At 39.0% G+C, this 18,499-nt stretch overlaps 1 protein-coding gene across 1 annotated transcript in view; it reads right to left on the reverse strand.

The window, feature by feature from the left end:
* Nucleotides 1–433: 433 nt before the first annotated feature.
* The window catches only part of LOC103363074 (uridine-cytidine kinase-like 1), a 35,716-nt gene continuing 17,650 nt past the window's right edge, over nucleotides 434–18,499 (reverse strand). The window contains exons 6-15 of the mRNA XM_008289674.1: nucleotides 15,553–15,742; nucleotides 15,200–15,261; nucleotides 11,540–11,556; nucleotides 7,244–7,342; nucleotides 6,531–6,624; nucleotides 6,206–6,268; nucleotides 5,729–5,851; nucleotides 5,318–5,425; nucleotides 4,862–5,018; nucleotides 434–2,773 (exon numbers count right to left, since the gene is read on the reverse strand). Of these exons, the coding sequence (XP_008287896.1) occupies nucleotides 2,697–2,773; nucleotides 4,862–5,018; nucleotides 5,318–5,425; nucleotides 5,729–5,851; nucleotides 6,206–6,268; nucleotides 6,531–6,624; nucleotides 7,244–7,342; nucleotides 11,540–11,556; nucleotides 15,200–15,261; nucleotides 15,553–15,742 (990 nt within the window). The 3' untranslated portion in view covers nucleotides 434–2,696. The remainder of the gene's footprint in view (nucleotides 2,774–4,861; nucleotides 5,019–5,317; nucleotides 5,426–5,728; nucleotides 5,852–6,205; nucleotides 6,269–6,530; nucleotides 6,625–7,243; nucleotides 7,343–11,539; nucleotides 11,557–15,199; nucleotides 15,262–15,552; nucleotides 15,743–18,499) is intronic.

The raw sequence follows: 18,499 nt of genomic DNA on the forward strand, positions 1-18,499 counted from the left end.
TGCTCTGACTCCAGACCTTCAGCATGTAATAGCAGGAATAGCACATGCAGATTGTCCCATTAAATCACTCGTAACTTATTGGGACTCTTAGCTGAGCCATCATTAACATTATCCACTTGTATGTTTCCTGCAGTGACACGATATAACACCTGTCCCAGAATAACTACATCAACTTTTCTCTTGGAAATATTCCTTTTAAGGGCATGAAATCATTTTTTGATGTGTGTGTAAATATATATAAAGAAATGAAAATTATATTTACACTGTTTTGAAAATCAAGGTGCAAAATGTGAAACGGATGGTTTCCGACAGTATCTGAAGGCATCACAACAACCGAACCTGGCGTCACTTCCCCTGTAAACAACTAAACGAGGCCAGTGCTGCCATCCAGCGGTCAACTCCAGTATTACAGAAGAATCACAGAAACAGAAAGTTGGGCTGTTTTAAGTTATTATTATTTTTTAATTCTGTACAAATGAAGCTGCACATACAAAACCAAACTCAACAGATTTTGATTACAGTGAACATTGTGATTTAGCAAACACAGATGTAACTGATACTAATAAACTGTGGAAGGCCTTATAGAGTGCCTTAATAGAACAGAACCATTATTAGCTTTTAAAACTCACCAGTCTGCTTCTTAAGAACGCATCACTTTTTCCGGTAAACCACCTTCCACAAAAGTGACAGTAGCTAACATTTCATTCAAGTTATTTGTTGCAATCTGCGTATAATTACACGTATACAATGCGTTTTCATCGACTCAGAAGTTTGCATAAAACATGTATGGATGTAAACAGAATGGATGCAGTGTACACTTTGAGACTTGAGCATAGGAGGAACTAATGCCATCTACACAGCAGGTGCACCTATACACTTAGCAGCAGGTACACCAGCAAAAGCCTTTGAGCAGAGGAGCACCTGGAGGGAAAGTAGCAACTTTTAGTGCTTGTTAAGTTTGTGTTTGACAAGTTGAGGTCGGCACTGAATGAACCCTGTTGCTAAAACGATCTGGAATGAATGCAGAAAGAACATGAAAACAACAATATTTTCAAGTTGACTTGCTGTCTTTGAGGTGTTGGATTTGCAAAGAAGCCCTGCAAACAATAGAATAAATAAATAAAACATATAAAATGGCCATAAACAGCAGCAATAAGGGTCCCATCAGGGCCTGTTTCTGCATATGATAAAATCACACACGTAATGCTACTGAGACTTCAAGCCCATGACAAATTAGATCTGAGGATACCTAAAGAAAAACACAAGTGCTGTAGTTTTGTTTCAAATCTTGAAACTATATTGGCAAAACCATCTTTATGCACCAAAGTGTCATTTGGCCTCCTGGTTTCTAAGATTATCAGCTGCTTTAAAGAGCTTAGATATGAATGTTTCTGACATTTACACCAGTGGTTTATACAGTATAAAGCATTTGCAAGCTAAATATTGGACCAATCAGCAGCTCAAGCTCAGTTAAATATTGTTTCTTTAAAGCAGACATTTTTAAAAGCTCGAAAGTCTCCATGACTTTAAATAAAAGATGCAAAAAGAGGACGACTGTAGCTCTGTGTTATTGCTATGAGAACCTGGTGAAGTAAAATCTAAATATAACAAGTTAACATAAAAGAGGAAATTTCATGTCAAATCTTTGAACTTTTCACTTATCAGTTTCCTTCTTCAAGTACAAGTCATTGTTGTCCCTTTCAGTGAAGTTTGCCTGAGATAACATCATTTTAAAGTACAGACAGCTGCAGCATCAGCAGCAGAGCAAAGCTGTAGCACGCTAACGCTTACAAACAGCTTGAAGCTGAGAAGAAAACATCGTTACACTGCTAGCTAGCTGTAACACATTACTTAATACTACATAGTCGCGATAGAGACCTGTCCTTAAAGAAGAAAGAGTTATTTTCTGTTTGTGCAAAACATTGTTACATCATTACTGACTGATCGAACAACATTAAGAATGTTATTTTAACAACATCTGTTGAATCTAATGATTAAAACTGAACATTGCTCTAGTCAGGTTTTCCCAGCGAACCAACTCTCCAGCTGGAATTAAACCGATAAAATAGTTTTTTCTAACAATGTGTGGCTTATGAAGGTAAAGAGATTGACTGTGCAAAATCCTGAAAGAAACTCAGAGATGTTAAGGCTCCTCCAGTAAACTGACAGTATGTAAATTTAAACATCAATGCCGAGGGTTTAACTGTAGCAACAAAAACACATCACTGGCAACGTTAATAACATAATCGATTATCTCTCTCGATAGGTAGCTTCAGTTTTCCCATTTTTGAGAAAACTGTGGAATAAGTGAACTTGTTGTGAAAGTGTCTTTTGGAATCCAACAGAGGATGGACTGTATGTGTGTGTGAAAAGGTTTCAAAGTCAACAAACATCCCACATCTTGCAGGACAGGTAACACTTTGACCTTTGGCCCCTTTAAACTTTGCTGTAAACTTGGATGGGGTATTGACTGAATCCTGCCAGGCACAAATCTCCTCACTGACCTGATCAGTAATCACACTGACCTAACAGCGAAGCTCATTCTACTGATGGGAAGCAGTTTGTACAGCGTCACCTCACTGATCAGGAGGATGTTGACGGGGCCGAGCAGATGGGAGCCGGATGGTCTGTTTCCAACTGTTTTCGTGGCTAAGTGCTTTTGTAACAGCCCTCCATCTCCGTGATTGGTCGTCTCCTCAGAAGTCCATCCCCTCATCGCTTTCACACCAGTCTGACGGAGCATCGGTGCCAAAGTAACGATCTCCAAAATTACCTGAGAAGAAGAGCAGGTGAAATGAGACGGAGAAATGAGGAGGGTTGCAGTTTTTTTGTGTCTTGTACTTTGGTACTCTTGTAACCTTGATCATGCTTCCTGTGGTCACACACACAGACAGATGTGATAATTACTGACACGTAATTATTATCATACAACTTTCTAGTCAGCTTGGAGTCCACTGGGACACGTGGACTCCCGCTTACTCTTAAACCCAGAAAGTATAAAGCCTTAATTATTCTTCTACACCACAGATGTGAAGTTGTTGCTGTTATACTGCTCTTCCTGTCTGCTGGTGTGTCACACATACAAAATACGTCATACCCACACATTCTGTGCATGCACACTACTGCTAAGCATGTGCACTAATGCCCTTTGTAGCACAGATGCAGTGCAGACACAAATTTTGAGCTGTACAGGGACGTCTGCAGAGGAGTCCGCACAGAAAAGCACAACACTGGCCTAAAAATGACATTGAGCCTCAATTATATGCCCTTGTGAACACGAACAGCAGCAGACACTACAGATAAAGTGTTGATATTATTATACTATTTTTTTGTATGCTTGGAATTCACTGGGAAGACGCTTGGACTCTTGCAGACTTGGAAGATGACAAAATCTACACTAAGTGGACTCTAACGGATCGTCATGGACCCTTGCAGATGCAGAAAGTATATTAGTGGCCTTAGGCTCCTTTAGTTGGTGTGTCTGTTTCTGTGTGTTTCTCTCTGCTCTCCTTTCCTACTTTCCCTCAGTCCAACCAGTCGAAGCAGACAGCCACCTGCCTGTTGGAGGTTTCTTCCTGTTTAAAAGGATTCGGGTTTTTTTCCAAAATCACCAAGTGCTTACTTAAGGAGAATCACTTGATTGTTTTGGGTGTCTCTTTATACAGTAATATAGTTTTAATTTTATTAATATAGTAATAATATAAGGTCTTATCTTTACTATGTGAGGTGCCCTGAGATGACTCATGTTGTGAATTGGTGCTTTTTAAACACACTTAAACTGAATCCAGCTACATGAGATGCAGGTCTGAAACCTAAGCCCTTATGGCAGGTTTGAAGACTTACATGTTGTTGTTCTAAATGATTTGAATAAACTGCATTTGTTAGGCTTTTTTCCATTAGCAACAAAGGATTTAAACATTTATTTCATCCTAAACACACACTGTATAATTCTTAGCAGTGTGTGTGGGCATCAATGATCACAGAAATACTTCTCAAGATTCAAACTGGTGCTGGATAACAAATAAAGTTTCCACAAGTATTTCTGTTGAAAAATATTTTGTGACTGGGTCTTGGGAGTAGCATGTACGTCGGCCTTGAGTTTGACATGTGCTTTCGGCCAAAATTGCTGTTTAAGTTGTGAACATTTTTGATCAGGATCCTCTGACTATGTATTTTAAATATTTGTGACCATGACGTGTACAGTCAGGACAAAAACATTTCACCATGGATTGGGCAACATCTAAAATTCTGTGGTCACAGCAGGTGTATGTATTCAACTGTCAAACACTAAGCAGCTCTGACATCGCTAGGTTTTGTTCAGAAGTGCTGCACACTTGATAGTTTTCACCCACAGAGCAGTACGGCAGCAGTTTTTGACTCGACATATTTCACTGGTGATTTACTCTTTATTACCTATACTGACTGATCTATATGTCACTTTTTCTTATAGTCCTCCAGTGGCTGCCAATAAAGGCTAAAAATAAATTTTACAGCTTTGCGCCGCTGGCTGAGCTGTACATAACTGAGCTGTTGAGCTCTTACAGTGGTGCAAGGTCAGTTAAGTCCTGGTTTTAAGGACTCTGGGACATCCTTGTTCCAGTATTAAAGCCACAGGTGATGGTGTCTTCCCTGTTCAGGACATATCAGGCTTGGAATAACCTCACATCACCTGTCTGATAAACCGATTTAGTTTCAACTTTCTGCAACAGCATAAGATTTGTACTTACTGTGATATTTCTGTCTATGCATTTATTTATATTGTGTGTCTGTATGTAACTGAAGATTAAATAATATCTTTTAATTGTCTGTTGAAAAGTGTAACTTAATTCTCCCAGATGAAGAAGAAACTGTATCTCCTCACCAATGCCTGGTATGATGTGGAACTGGTCGTTGACCTCTTTGTCCACAGCAGTGGTGATGATGCGGACTTTAGGGAATGCGTACGCCACTGAGTGGACGCCCATCTCTGCCATTAGCAAAGACAACAGAAAGATCTTGTCCTCTGCTACATCGTGGTCCTTCATAGAGGAAAATAAAGAGAGAGAAATGCTCATTCAAAATGAAGAGAATTATGTTTTTCACAGAATACCAGAAGCGGACATCAACATTTTGCCATTAAAGGGATGGGGCTGGCCGAGAGCCTAGTTTTTATCCAGTTATTTCTGTAAAAATGAACATGTGTCAAACTAGGCACTTTCCAAAAATGTTGCACTTTTCCAGCATGCCACTGAAGACAAGCTTTACCAGAAAGCATAATTTGGAGATTATAAAACTAAGTGTTTTTGGAAATGAAAGCGACAGAGTTGCGTTGACTTACCAGCAGAACTCTGACGGCCATGAGAGCAGCAGCTCCGGTGGACACGGTGCTGTCCATCAGGATGACGTAGTCTTCACTGATGTCTTTGGGTAGACGAAGGTAGTGAAGCTGGAGGAAGGACACAAGAAGATATTCTGATATTTACTACCTGAGCTATGTGATTTATGTCAGTTAGCGTTGGCTTTTTTTGCTAACTGAGGAAAAGTATATGCGCAATATCAGTGTTGATGGATAGAATCAGTATTGGAAGCCAAAACAACCCAGTGCTAATAAAATGCATGTGCAGTTCTCAAACTTTGCAGAAGCAGCAAAAACACATTCTCTTTGAATCAACACTTGAATCTGCTTTGTGAATATAGGTGACAGTGTACGCAGCTGACACAACGGCTGCAGTGTTTAAAACACACATACCTCTGGTTCTCCAGTGTCATGGTTGGTCTGAATGAGGATCTTTCCAAGTCTGATGTCTTTACAAACTGCCATCAGAGCTTGCTCCATGGTCTCCCCCGCTCTCAGGATAGAAACACCTGTGATCTAGAACAACAAATATCCTGGTGATGTTTACTGGGGTATGCAGCTTCTCTGGATCTGACATCACTCAATGATCAATCATCTAGTATCTGCTTGACATTCCTTAATACAGCAGGAATTGCTGTAAAAGACCTTCAAACTTGTTTCCCAGCATTTTTTCTAGTTCATGATACTTGTGATAAAACAGAAAGTTTCCACTTTACATCAACAGCTTGTGTTTGTAGTATCATCTTTGTTCTCCCTCTTATCTCCTGTTTATGTCTCTAAGACGTACATTAGAGGTCAGTAAGGGACAGAACAGCTGGGAGGCTTGTCGTGACCACAAGGATACATTGTCAGCCAAATAAGCAGACTTACTCTTTTACCGCTCAGCCTCTTGCCCTCATAGACGCCACCCTGAGGCGTCTCCACAGACACAGGCTGGAGAAGGCGAGAAGAATGTAAAGGAAACAAAATGAAAAAAACAAATATTGAAGATTGCAGTTAAACCACTGTGGCAGCTAGTCGCTACTGCTACAATAGAAATGTTACAAGTCAAGGTCAGAACACTAACTGTGCACCAACACACTGTAGAACTCAAGCAACAGCAGAGAAAAGATGTCGCACCTGTTTATTTTAATAACCAACCTTAGAATGAAGTGGAAGCACAAGGTCAGTTTACAATCTTCAGACAAAAACTCACCTTGAGAGGCAGGAAGGAGAGAGCATGTTCTATCAGAAGCCTCATTAATCTCTTGGAGTAGAAGATAAACTCGTCTCGGTTAGTCTCCTTGTTTCTACACAAACACACACAGAGGGCAGGAGTAAACAGGATGAAAAGATTACGTGTCTGGTAAGAAATGGTTCGAGCTTGGATAGTTCAGGACACATCGTCATCCTTGCCTGCTATGGGATTTTTGAGAAAGCGGTTCTATACACCACCTGTCCCCTCCCAGCTGATCTTGACGCACACATCACCTTTCTTAAATGACAGTCACACTTTGGACAGACAGCTGTACCTAATCTGGAAGCAGTGCAAGTCCCTGAATCTAGAGACGTCCGATACATATTGTTAATGAGTGACAGTAAAATAGACAGATTGGTGCAGCGTCCATCGTAGGTGTGGTACCGGACCACCGGGATGAAGAGGGAGCTGGTTAAAGCTCTTGATTTACCAACCCTCACATCTGGACATGAGCTCTGGGTCGTGAACAAAAGAATGAGAGTGTGGACACAAGTGGTCGGAACAAACTTTCCAGGCAGGACTAACTGGGAGGTAACCCCAAGGTAGACCCAGAACTCACTGGAAGCATTACATATCTCATGTGGCCTGAGATAGCCTTGGGATACTCTAGAAGGAGCTTAAAAATGTTGCTGGAATGGATGGACATTGGTAGTGTGAGAGTGACTTCTGACCTGATGATGGTGTGCATGCCGCGGACCTGCGGTGTGCTCTCCATCACACTGAGGGTTTTGGGTAAAGGCTGACCCTGGTGAGCCGAGGCCAGAGCAGATCTGTTGAATAAAAACACACATTTAGAAACACAAAGTAAGTGATGTGTCTATCTCAGGAGTATTAAAGTAACAAAACTCCAACTAAAGATGGTAATAATCACATATTATCCTGGGTTTGAGTTTTAACTATTCAGATCATTTGAATAATTTCTCGTTGAGCTGAAAGGTTTTTAATTCAGGATTAAAGTAATACTTTTTGAAGGCAAGTACTAGCATTAGATATTCTGATCACTGCAGCGATCAGTTAGATTTATAAGCCTGCTGACTTGTAATACCTTTGAATATGACTATTTCTTTGCCAAAAAGACATTTAGACAACCAGGAGATAATAAAAGTGTTTTATGACACGGTGTCCAAACCTTCCCTACATACATAAGTAGGTGATGTGCTACTATCTTTCTAAGCAGTGATCCAGTCAGCTGACTGCTGAGCTGTAGCTGTCTTGCAGTGTACAGCAAGCAGTCATTATTTAACAAACCATCTCTGGCTGCTCTGATGCACAGAGATGTACTTTGATTTTAAATCCTTAAAACTCATGTCAAATTAACTACATTACCTTTCACTACACAGCATATATTAGATGTATTTCTGTCCTGAAAGAGGGATCATTCCTCAGTTGCTATTCCAGAGGTTTCTTTTAAGTTTTCTTCCTGTTCAGGAACAAAATTATCATTGTAATATTTTTGCTTTTTGCAGAGTTTTTGATAATCTGAATTGTAGACTGAATTGTACAGACTGTAAAACCTCCTGAGGCAAATTTATACAATTTGGGAAACCACTTAGAAGCATCAGACTGTTGTGACAGAAAAAATTATCGACTCCAAAACAGCGTAAGAAGCTGAATAGCTCACCACTTTCTGCAGTAGCTACTTGGGTTTACTTCTAACTGACTTTCCATTATTCTATTTCATGCTTAATGGCTTCCTATGTAAACACAACAGAACCATGGTCAATGACTTAGACTAACGGAGGCACGTTGTTTATCACACTGAATACTGTTTTCTTTGTTTTGGTTTTACAGTGAACCTACTTAAAAGTTTGTCATAAAACTCCTGACTTTTTGTATTACCTGGTTTCTACACATCTAATCTAAGCGTACCAGATTTCAGTTTGATGTGTGAACGTGCTATGTACGCATGGTGCAATTAATTGTGATAAAAATAAGTATAAAGTAGGTTAGAGGATACTCTCGCTAATTACAAAACAATATAACAAAGAGCTACTTGTTTCAAACACCAGGAAACAAAACATTAAAAGGTTTAATGAATGACCTGCAAATTTTCAAAATATCCCTACTAGCCACTACATACAGTACGCTGCTTCCAAAACACATGCTGACTACGTGCTGTACAGAACAGATGTTTCCAGATGTTGTTTAACTGTTTAACCAGGGGCTGGTTTCACAAAGAGTCTCTGTGTCACTTAACATTGATGTTCATCAGTAGCACAAATCTGTGTCGCCATTGACTTTCTTCATTAGGACACAGTTAAAAAATGCAGTCTATAGTAAGTATTTTCATTGTTCACTCCATTATACTGCTATACTATAAACTGAGTAAAGTTTTTCAGTTTTTGTCACCACCAGGTGGCACTGTTTTGTTTTAACTTACAACAAAGATATCAAGAGAAAGTAGTGACGATAACTGTTCAGGATTACAGTTAAGTGCTCTAACTCCTGGTGTACTTGAGCGTGCCCAAGTACATCAGTTCAATTTACAGCATCCTCGTGCAACTGGCCCCTGATTCCAGTGTTAGAAGAGCTGCTGTGATCTAAAAGCAAAATGCTGAGTCTGATGCAACAGCTGGTATTCCATAATTAAGCCATTCTTGCTAACAGGCTCCAACACAAGCAACCCAAGGTGTTGGTACTTCAACTGTGAGGTGTCTGGATTCAATAATGTCTTAAAGGTACTGTCTGTCCTTCAGGACATTTGTTTTTTTTTTAAGCAAAAGAAAGGCGTTTTTGCTCTAGTATCACTTCAAACTAGGGGTGGGAATCACAAAGTAACTCACGATGTGATATCATCACAATATGATGCCGATGATAACGTGGTGTTTGATTATAACTATTCTGTGATACTGAATACATTGTTAGACAATCGTCTACACGACACGTTACAGTACATGCAACTGAAGAAGAAAAAACAGCCCTAAAATTTAAAAGTCCATGAATTACTCACTGCAGCGTGCCGTCAGCGTTTGTGTGTATTATCAATAAAATTGAATTTTAATCTAATTTGATTTCTTCTTCACCACAGGTTAGTTAACTTCTGTTTAAATAAACATAGTGGCAGTGTATTAATAAAACATTGCAAGCAGAAGTGATGTATATTGCTTCGTCAATATTTTGTCCCACCCCATCTTTAAACATAGCTGTGCGTTCTTTTATTGCCAGATACGGTTTAGGAATTAATTCTAACAGTGTGTGCCATCACCTTAAGGCTACAAAATGCAGAACAAGAAAAGCAATTTTGACAATTAGCAAATGTGCCACACAACACTTTCAAACACATGCTCATAATGTTCAAGAGCAATGAGAGCTCAGTTTCTACTGCCGTCTAACAGCTGATCTGTGTTTGACACATGCTCTGTCACTAAAAGAATTAAAGCATGCTTTTCTTTAACCAGAACTGAAAATCAGTTGAATCATTTCTAGCCAGTACAACTCAGTAAGTCAAATTTTGGTTCTGAAAGGCATCAAAGACGACTACAGTTAAAATATGCAGTGCATATTTTAACAAGTTCAAAAGGCGATATTTCATCAAAACTACAAGACTTTAAATCTGTGCTTTCAAATTACAACAATGACAAAAGATGCACAAGGTGAGCCTCACATATCCCAGCGGAGCTTCCTCTGAAGAAGGTGACAGATATTCATTTGATGGAATTAAAGTGTTTAAAGTGCAGAAGGAGTGCAGGTGGAAAAACATACAAAGGACAAGAGGGGGAAAAAAAATAAAGGGAAAGGAAGAGAAGAACAGTATTAACAGTGAAACAGCTCCACCACATCACCGCTGTGCAACGCTGAACAAACACTTTGTCGTTCTGCACTGAGGAGCAGCTCAGTTCAGTTTATCTTTAAGCGAGTTCATTTTAGATGACTCAACTGTTCTTGACCTAAGATGCTGAAAATTAGTTTCAGTCTATAAACAGATCGTGATCCTGAGTTTCTGCACATTTACAAAAACTTCAACTAAGAATTGATCTCAGCATTTATAGCATGACGTCATCTCTTAATACTCTTGGTTAGATTCACTCTGCAGAACCAAACTCACTGAGGTGGTTTTTTAAAAATTCATCTTGCTTCACAGGTAAACTTTCTGTTTTGTCTCCAATCACTTCAACCACAGCCTGTGAGCACCATGTGATAAACATTTTTTTGCCTGTTGCATCTCTTTGTGGACACAAGTTTTACTTTAACATGAATCAAGCGTCTAGTTACTAAAAACATCTGCCATTGATGACATTTGACAGGGTCCAGCTGTGCTGGGCTGGCTGCATGTTGGTGTGGTTATATGTGCACAGGACCTGAGGAACTTCAGAAACCCAATTCATCCCATTTTCAGGCAAATGATGCTGGTACTTCATAACTGGTGTTCAAATAAACTGTTTTTAGCTCACACTATTACTACTGTAGTTAAGAGATGAAATGATCTAGGTGGTGTTTTAGAGATCAGCGGAGCCACACAGGTCAAGAAACATCCAGCACTTAAAATGACCTGAAGCAGCTTAGCAGCAATACTGAGGAAAAAGCAACACTTTTGTGAGACAAATCACATTTTACAATGATTGGTGACATATTTTTCTTGATTATAGGAACAACTGGTCAGAAGGAGGCTGGTGGTGTGAAGAGGTGACTTCTCAATAAATCCTTATATTTTACACTTTATCAAACAACAATCTCAAAGGGACAAAAAGACTTTAGAGAGGAGACGGAAATCATTGTTCTCTGCACTGATGATAGAGTCAGACAGCATGAAAGGCAAAGTGGACATAAGTATAAAGTTTTACAGAGAAACCAGGAAGATAAAGCACAGAAAAAATCTGTAGTTTGGCTGCTATAAAAAAAGAAAAAAAAAAGAAGAAAAAGAAAAAAGAAAAAGAAGAATGGCTGGAAACAGGTTGAGTATAGTAAGAGCACGAGAAGGAAGGAGGAGAGAGAAGATGACAGTAATAAAAAAGCACTAACAGTCGTACCTCACAGTGATCTCACGCTGGAATGGTTACACAGCATTCAGCCAGGCAAGGAGGGGTCGTGCACGCACAAGGTGACACACACACACACACACACGTGTGTGCAAACAGTGAGAAACATAAGAAAAACAAAACATGAGATAAGCTACTCTTCAGGAAAGCATAATGCACAACATAAACCCCCAAAAGAAAGTCAAACACTTAAAGTTGAATTAAAGTTTGTTTGTGAAAACGTTTCCAAACTCTAACACCTCAAGTGTGAAAGTTAATTTCATGTTTGGTTGGACAAGAGCTCAATAGCGTCATACATCAGCTTTTAGTGCGATTATAAAACCGTTTCAAATTAATTTACAAACAAAATGAGTGAAAACAATAATTTCCTAAGTAGCATCTGTTAAATACATTCAGGCGCCGGTGTATTTAGCACACCTGCCTAAAACTATGTGTATATTCATAACTGAAATCTTTGCAACTTGCTAATTGCATTGTCCACCACCAACATAAATGCAAATAATAGAAACACTTTCCTGTATGATGACGTAACAGGTCAAGAGTTGAATCAACACTTCTGTAATTCAGTTACAACAAAAAAATACAATGAGACTGCATTTAGTTTGCTTTGGCTTAGTAAACAGAATAAAACGGCTACAGATAAAACTTCTTATTGACACTGTGCAATATTAATTTCATGATGTGATTTCAGGCAGTTCATATAACCCTAAAAAACACAATAACATTTTTACAATATACAGCTAACAACAAGATCAAGAAAGAAACAGCAGCATAACACTGAATAATGATCCCAAAGAGTCTGAGTGACAATCTTAACTTTTTACATGTCATAACTGGCCTCAAAGATTTGGGAGCATCAGTTCAGCGTGCAGACTGCTTTGCCTTGATATTGTTTTTGGCAAAACCTTGACTAAAACCTCCGTTTGAGTGATTTGGCATCGTCCCCTCTGGTGAGACCAACATGTTACTAAGTGTTTATCCCATCAGAAAACACAGTAAACTTTCCCTTGATTCCCTTTTGTTGTTTTTCTGTCTTCTGTCATTTTCATTATATCGTGTAATGTACAGAAATAGACTTTTAATGCTTTCAGGTTTTACAGTAAAGACCTGAATGTGCTTTAAAACAAAGGAATGAAATGAATTCTTGTCGTGCTGCACACACATTTCTAACCTCTGCACAACAAAACGTGACTTTTAATGTAACAGAGGCATGCAGTCATATCAAGATCAACAAACCTGTATGGTGACATACAAGGAGAGCAGATAATAGATACTGTAAGCATTACTGCAGCCAAGAATACACTGACTAACTAATGTGGATAACGAAGGAAAAAGAGGTGAATCAAGTCCATTTAGTCAACACTTGACAGCATCATGCTAACCTGTGTGTGTGTGCGTCCACTCATCCATGTTACATACTGCAAGTGTGATGCACGTGAATGTGACAAAGGTTGTATGTGTCCTGTTAGAGGCCTTGAATGAATATGTTGAGGAGGGGAACGGATCATAGTTAGTTGTGGGTCATAAAGCGAGTTCATGACAGTACAATGGGGTGAGGAAAGATGGAGGACGCCTCTCCTCTCCCTATAGGCTCATTAATCTGAGGTACCTACTACCTCTGTCCCACCAAGATCACTGAAGCATAGAAGGTAAAAAAAAAAGTTAACGAGGCCTTAAAAACCCTACAGTAGCTATCTGGTTAAGAATACAAACTGCATGAAAAAAAATCTGTTTATTTTTAGTATAACTGTATCATCTGTAAAGGGAAGCAACGCTCATAGTGTCTTCTATGCTTGATTTCTCTCAGAAATGTGAGCATCATAAGGCGGGATGTTAATGAGGGAGTTAAATGTTTTATTGCAGACTTTCACCTACAGAGGAAAAGCAAGAAAACCTGACCTTTATTTAATGTGTTCTACCAGCAGAGAGGTAAGGTGACCGGAGTCAAGAGAAGCTTGGCTCATTAGAAACAGTCAACCCAGTGTTATATTGTTAAACAATCAAAGTGCGCTGAATCACCCACATTTTAAATGCAAGTAATGAAATGTAATTACTTTGAAATGGTAGAATAAATAAATTGCTGCTATAATCTTGATCTGTTAACAGTGCTGAATATGTGTTTTTTAATCCTCTCTGACTGAACCTGTTCTCTCCACTGACTCTAGGGTGACTGGCTGTGGTGTTAAAATGCTGCTAATAGCCAATATTAAAAAAGAAAGTATGTAACTGTGCTTCAGATTGCAGATTTCCACCTTTTTGGAGGCACGTCTATGGTCACTTGACAACCTTAAGTACAAAATTAATTCTCTTTTAGCTCTTTGTTTGGTCTCCACCAGCTCCAGAGAGAAATATGTGGCTGTTTTGCCTGCTAATGCTCCCCTATGTTAAACAGCTAAATGTGCCTGTTTGCTGTCAGTTACAGTTAGCTTTTACAACTTTTTTTCCTGCTATAGCCAAAAAACAGCCCAGTGAGAGGAATGAGAGGGAACTAAAACAGTAAATTTATGTACCAGACTGCTAAAAAGTGAACTGAAACTGGCTATAAACCTCTGCAAAGCTGAACAGAGTAGTAAATTTCGTATCTTTGAACCCTTTCACACTGTTTCAAAGCTGTCACTTGAGATAAAGTCACTGTAAAATATCTGTTAAAGATGCATAACAACTCTTTTAGATTTACTTCTTGCCAAAGAATTATAGTGGCACTAACACCAGCCTCAATGTCAATCAGAGAATGTAATAATCCACTACAGGACATACTGAGGGAGGGCTGGAAAGTATTTATAATGTCAGAAAAATGAAGGGAATTAAGTTTTTACATGTTCAATTGCACACATATCAACAGAAAGGCTGATTATTACTGTGTGATAAATGTTGAGCTGCTTAGTGAAATATATTTATTTAGTAGCTCTGTACCTACAACGACTGGGAGCCTGACAAATTTCAGATTTATAAAAGTCACAGCAAATCATTCAGATTTTTCAGAAGTTAAGGATTTGTTCCATTTTTACTGTTGTGATATGAGCAAGATACGTCAGCATTAAATGTATCTACCCTCGTTATCTATCCGATACACAGACAGATTTTCTGATGGATGTCAGAGTTCAGTTTTCTGTGGTACGTTTTTGGATTTCTATGTTAGGTTTGCAAGTGCAAGTCCTAAAAATGGACCGTCTTCAGCTGTTTGCCTTTAAAGCTCAACAGGCCATGTCCACATAGTTCCACACCAGCATGTTTCTCCAAACTGCATTCTCACTTTTAAGTAAATAAAAGATTGCTGCAAAGCATCTAAAAGTGTCCACAGTGAGGCAGGCTAGCAGGCTTTCCAAACTTTAAGACATTTTAGCTTCATAAATAAGCACAAGTTACTATGTATTGAGAGGTGATCGATGAAATCTAAGAGGTTTCAAGTAAAAATGTAGTTATTATTTTGATCACCATAAAAAACCCTGTTTAAAATATTCTTCACTCACAGTACAGAAAACAAATAGCGATTCTTTCATCAGTACATGCAGTTGAAACAGCACTTTTACCACAAATAAACCCTCACACACTGAGCAAAAAGTATTAAAACAACAAAGATAGACTAACATTTCAGCTGATTCAGTAAAATCCAGAAAAACAAGTAGAAGAGGAATTATTGGGAATCCTTACCTTCTCCAATTGGCTGTGTACATGCTGAACAATCAAATCCAACGCTACAAAGTTCTCTCCACCTACAAATAAAAAAAGTACAGGACCAAAATTTAACCAGAACTTTTAACTAAAGCAGTATTCATTTGGAGTCGAGCATCGTCTGATATTTTTCAATATCAGTGCCGATTTAAGTTTAGTGGAATTAACGTTATAAATAATGTTGCTTTACTTTTACTTTGGTATAAACACTTTTCAAAACCTAAGACTGACAGCAAAGAAGCTTCACTCAGACGTCACAGAGAATAGAATGTAAAGGCCTAGCGCTTCCAATATTACTTTCTGTGTAGTTAACCTGAAAGACTTCCACTGACCTCTGGGAACCACGATGTCAGCAACCTGCACCGTGGGCTCAATGTACTGCTCGAATGCCGGCTTCACAAATTTATTGTACTGCTTGATGATGCCGCTGATGTCCCGTCCACGTTGAGAAATGTCCCTCTTCAGCCTCCGTATCAGGCGGATGTCTGAATCCGTATCGACAAACACCTTCATGTCCAGAAGCTTGAAGACAAGAAGGCAAAGGGAGAAATCAGTTAATTAATCTGTGTGTGGACCTTTTTCTTTGACTGCTGCTGTTTATAGAGTCGTCCTCAAATGTATTCATACCCTCCCATTAAAGCATGATGGGACCTGTAAACTAATAGTTAGTTGAACAACCCTTTGAGCCAATCACTGCAATCAAGTGTTTTCTGTAACTCTCAATCAGACTTCTGCACCTGTTGGCAGCTATTTGGATTTTGTCCCACTGCTCATCAACAAAGTGCTCTGATTTGTCCAGGACAATTTATTTATTTATTTATTTTAATTATTCTTTTCAACCACAGCTCAAAAGCAATGTCTTATTTCAATAAATCATAATTTAGCAAATTTTGATTTATTACTACTTTTTTTAATGGAAGGGTATGAATACATTTGAGGACGACTGTATACACTTTCAGACAGTTTCCCAAAATGCCTTAATGCCAATAGGTACACACAGAACGATGACATACTGCACAGCATCATATCATTATACTTATTAGACCGACTTTGTCAGAGGTAACAAGATAACACATTGATTTCTGTCAAATAAGGAAACACAGGCTCAATGTCTTTATGATATGCAGACCACTCAAACTGGCGGGCTTCATCACGCCCCAACGGCCAGGGACAAAACCTGACTGATGCAAAAAAAACATACAAACAAACGGCAGAAACATACAACAATTGTACATGCTTGACTTTTTGGTGTCAAAAGAGCCAAAGGCTGTGCTGCTTTGTTCTGCTAAAAGTGAACAGACACGTTGAGTTGCTTCCACAGTTTGACATTTTCCCAGCAGAAATTTGACGTTGGGGTCAGGATACGTTTATGAAAGCGAGGAGACATCAGTTATCATGGTCGCTTTAAAGAGAAAGTCGGCCCCTGATCTGTCAACTAAGCTCCATTAAACTGAACCTCAACTCAGCAAAACCAGGAAAAATCAATGAAGCAGCTTCACAACCGGGGTGGAACCACAAAGAAGGCAACAACCTCGCTTGCAAAAAAGAACTATTGACGACTGCAGAAATTAAAAGGAGTTTGCGAGTGATTTAGACAAGGATGACAATGAGAGTACAGGTATAACTCAGTTGCACAACAAGCCAGTGGATTCTGGCTGCTGTAAATCTGACAAACTGACCAACCCAAAGATGGCATGTTGCTGGATAAGCACAGCTGTCAGCTCGTAGGAGGATGTGGATGAAGGGTGGATTGTTCCCAAACGTTAGAGAGCACTGCTGAGGCTCTAGATCATTTTCTAACCTGCTCTGAAAATGCCCTAGATAGGTGTGTGTGTGCCCCTTTAAGACCCGTAACAGCCACCTGAGTATTGGACTGCATGATTGACCCATGTGCATTCTGAGTAGCCGATGACAGTCGACCTTCTAGCAGGTGTAGATTCAGTTTGGCCAAGAGCATTGTTTTCTTTATTGTAGACCACACTCAGCTACAACTTCAGTTCATTAAAGAGTTGAAATTTAAAGGGACCTGAATGCTTCTTTCATCCTTTACCGGATGCCCATGGCGGCTGTAAATACTAGAACCTCATAAATTCAGAGACATCACAACAAGGGCTGCCAGTTCTACCACAACGATGAAGCAGGAAAGCGGGAAATTTGGGCTTAATTACAGTCACAATTAAAACTCTAAATCTAAAGTATCCTCATCTGACAAGGAATATAAGGTGTCCATGACTTGTCAACTTTCTCTACAATATGCATGTGGCCTACTGTGATGTCGCAAAGAATGAGAAGTGTTAGCCCCTCCTGAGTGAGATGAATGTCTGCCTTCATAGATTCTGAAAACATGAAGACCCTCACTCTTCTCCCTTCACAACCTTGGACCATCTCTACCTTCATCGAACCTACCAATAAACCCGTTTTAACCTTTTCAATGCTTAAATCTGTGACCTGCTTTTGCATCCAGAAATATAATTACATTAATTACTCTATCTGATGTAAGACTTTGTCAAAATGAACTAATGATAAATGTCCCAGCTGTAGAAAGAAGTATACTATGAGAGTGTTTGACAATACTCAGGCTGGTGACAGCAGACACAAACATATATTCATTTATCATTTCTGAATAATTTCCAAATATCGTGCCGTAAGCTTGAGTAGAAAAAACGTTGTTCCAAATTACTTTTGGAACACATAAGGGTCGGCCAAAGACGAAATCTGAAGTCTGTAGGAAAGCAGTAATACAAACACAACAATGAATCCTTGCTTGGCTTTCATGAAAAATCTTATTTAGCAACTATGAATTAAATGCATTGTAGTCACTTGACATTTCCTGACTTTCTAAGGTCATTAAGGATCATCAAATTGCACCAGTAAAGGTACAGTGTGTAACACCAAGGAGCACTAAAGCGTGTCCTCTACACTCAGGCAAGAGAGGGCTACAGTCTTAATTAAATGGGAGACGTTTTGTTGGCCATCTTAAGAAGGATGTTGAAGAATGAAATCACCTGCATTGTAAGGAAGCATGAATGTAACTCGTCTTTTTAAATGAACTTACCATTGACGTATTGACTCAGATAATCATTTGAATGTTTGAATTGATTGATGTTTGATTGATGTTTAATTAAAGGTCCCACAATGTGAACCTCTTCAGCAAATTATTGAAAGTCTCACGTCTCCAGTCTTTAATTTCTGAGCACAAAATACTCCAAAGATGGTTCATTTCACTAAGACTGTGTGACCTCTGGTTTTAGCCTTGTTCTAATCAGGTTTCTTTCAACG

This window comes from Stegastes partitus, unplaced genomic scaffold, assembly GCF_000690725.1.
Source record: "Stegastes partitus isolate 25-593 unplaced genomic scaffold, Stegastes_partitus-1.0.2 Scaffold631, whole genome shotgun sequence".
NCBI classification, from domain to species: Eukaryota; Metazoa; Chordata; class Actinopteri; family Pomacentridae; genus Stegastes; species Stegastes partitus.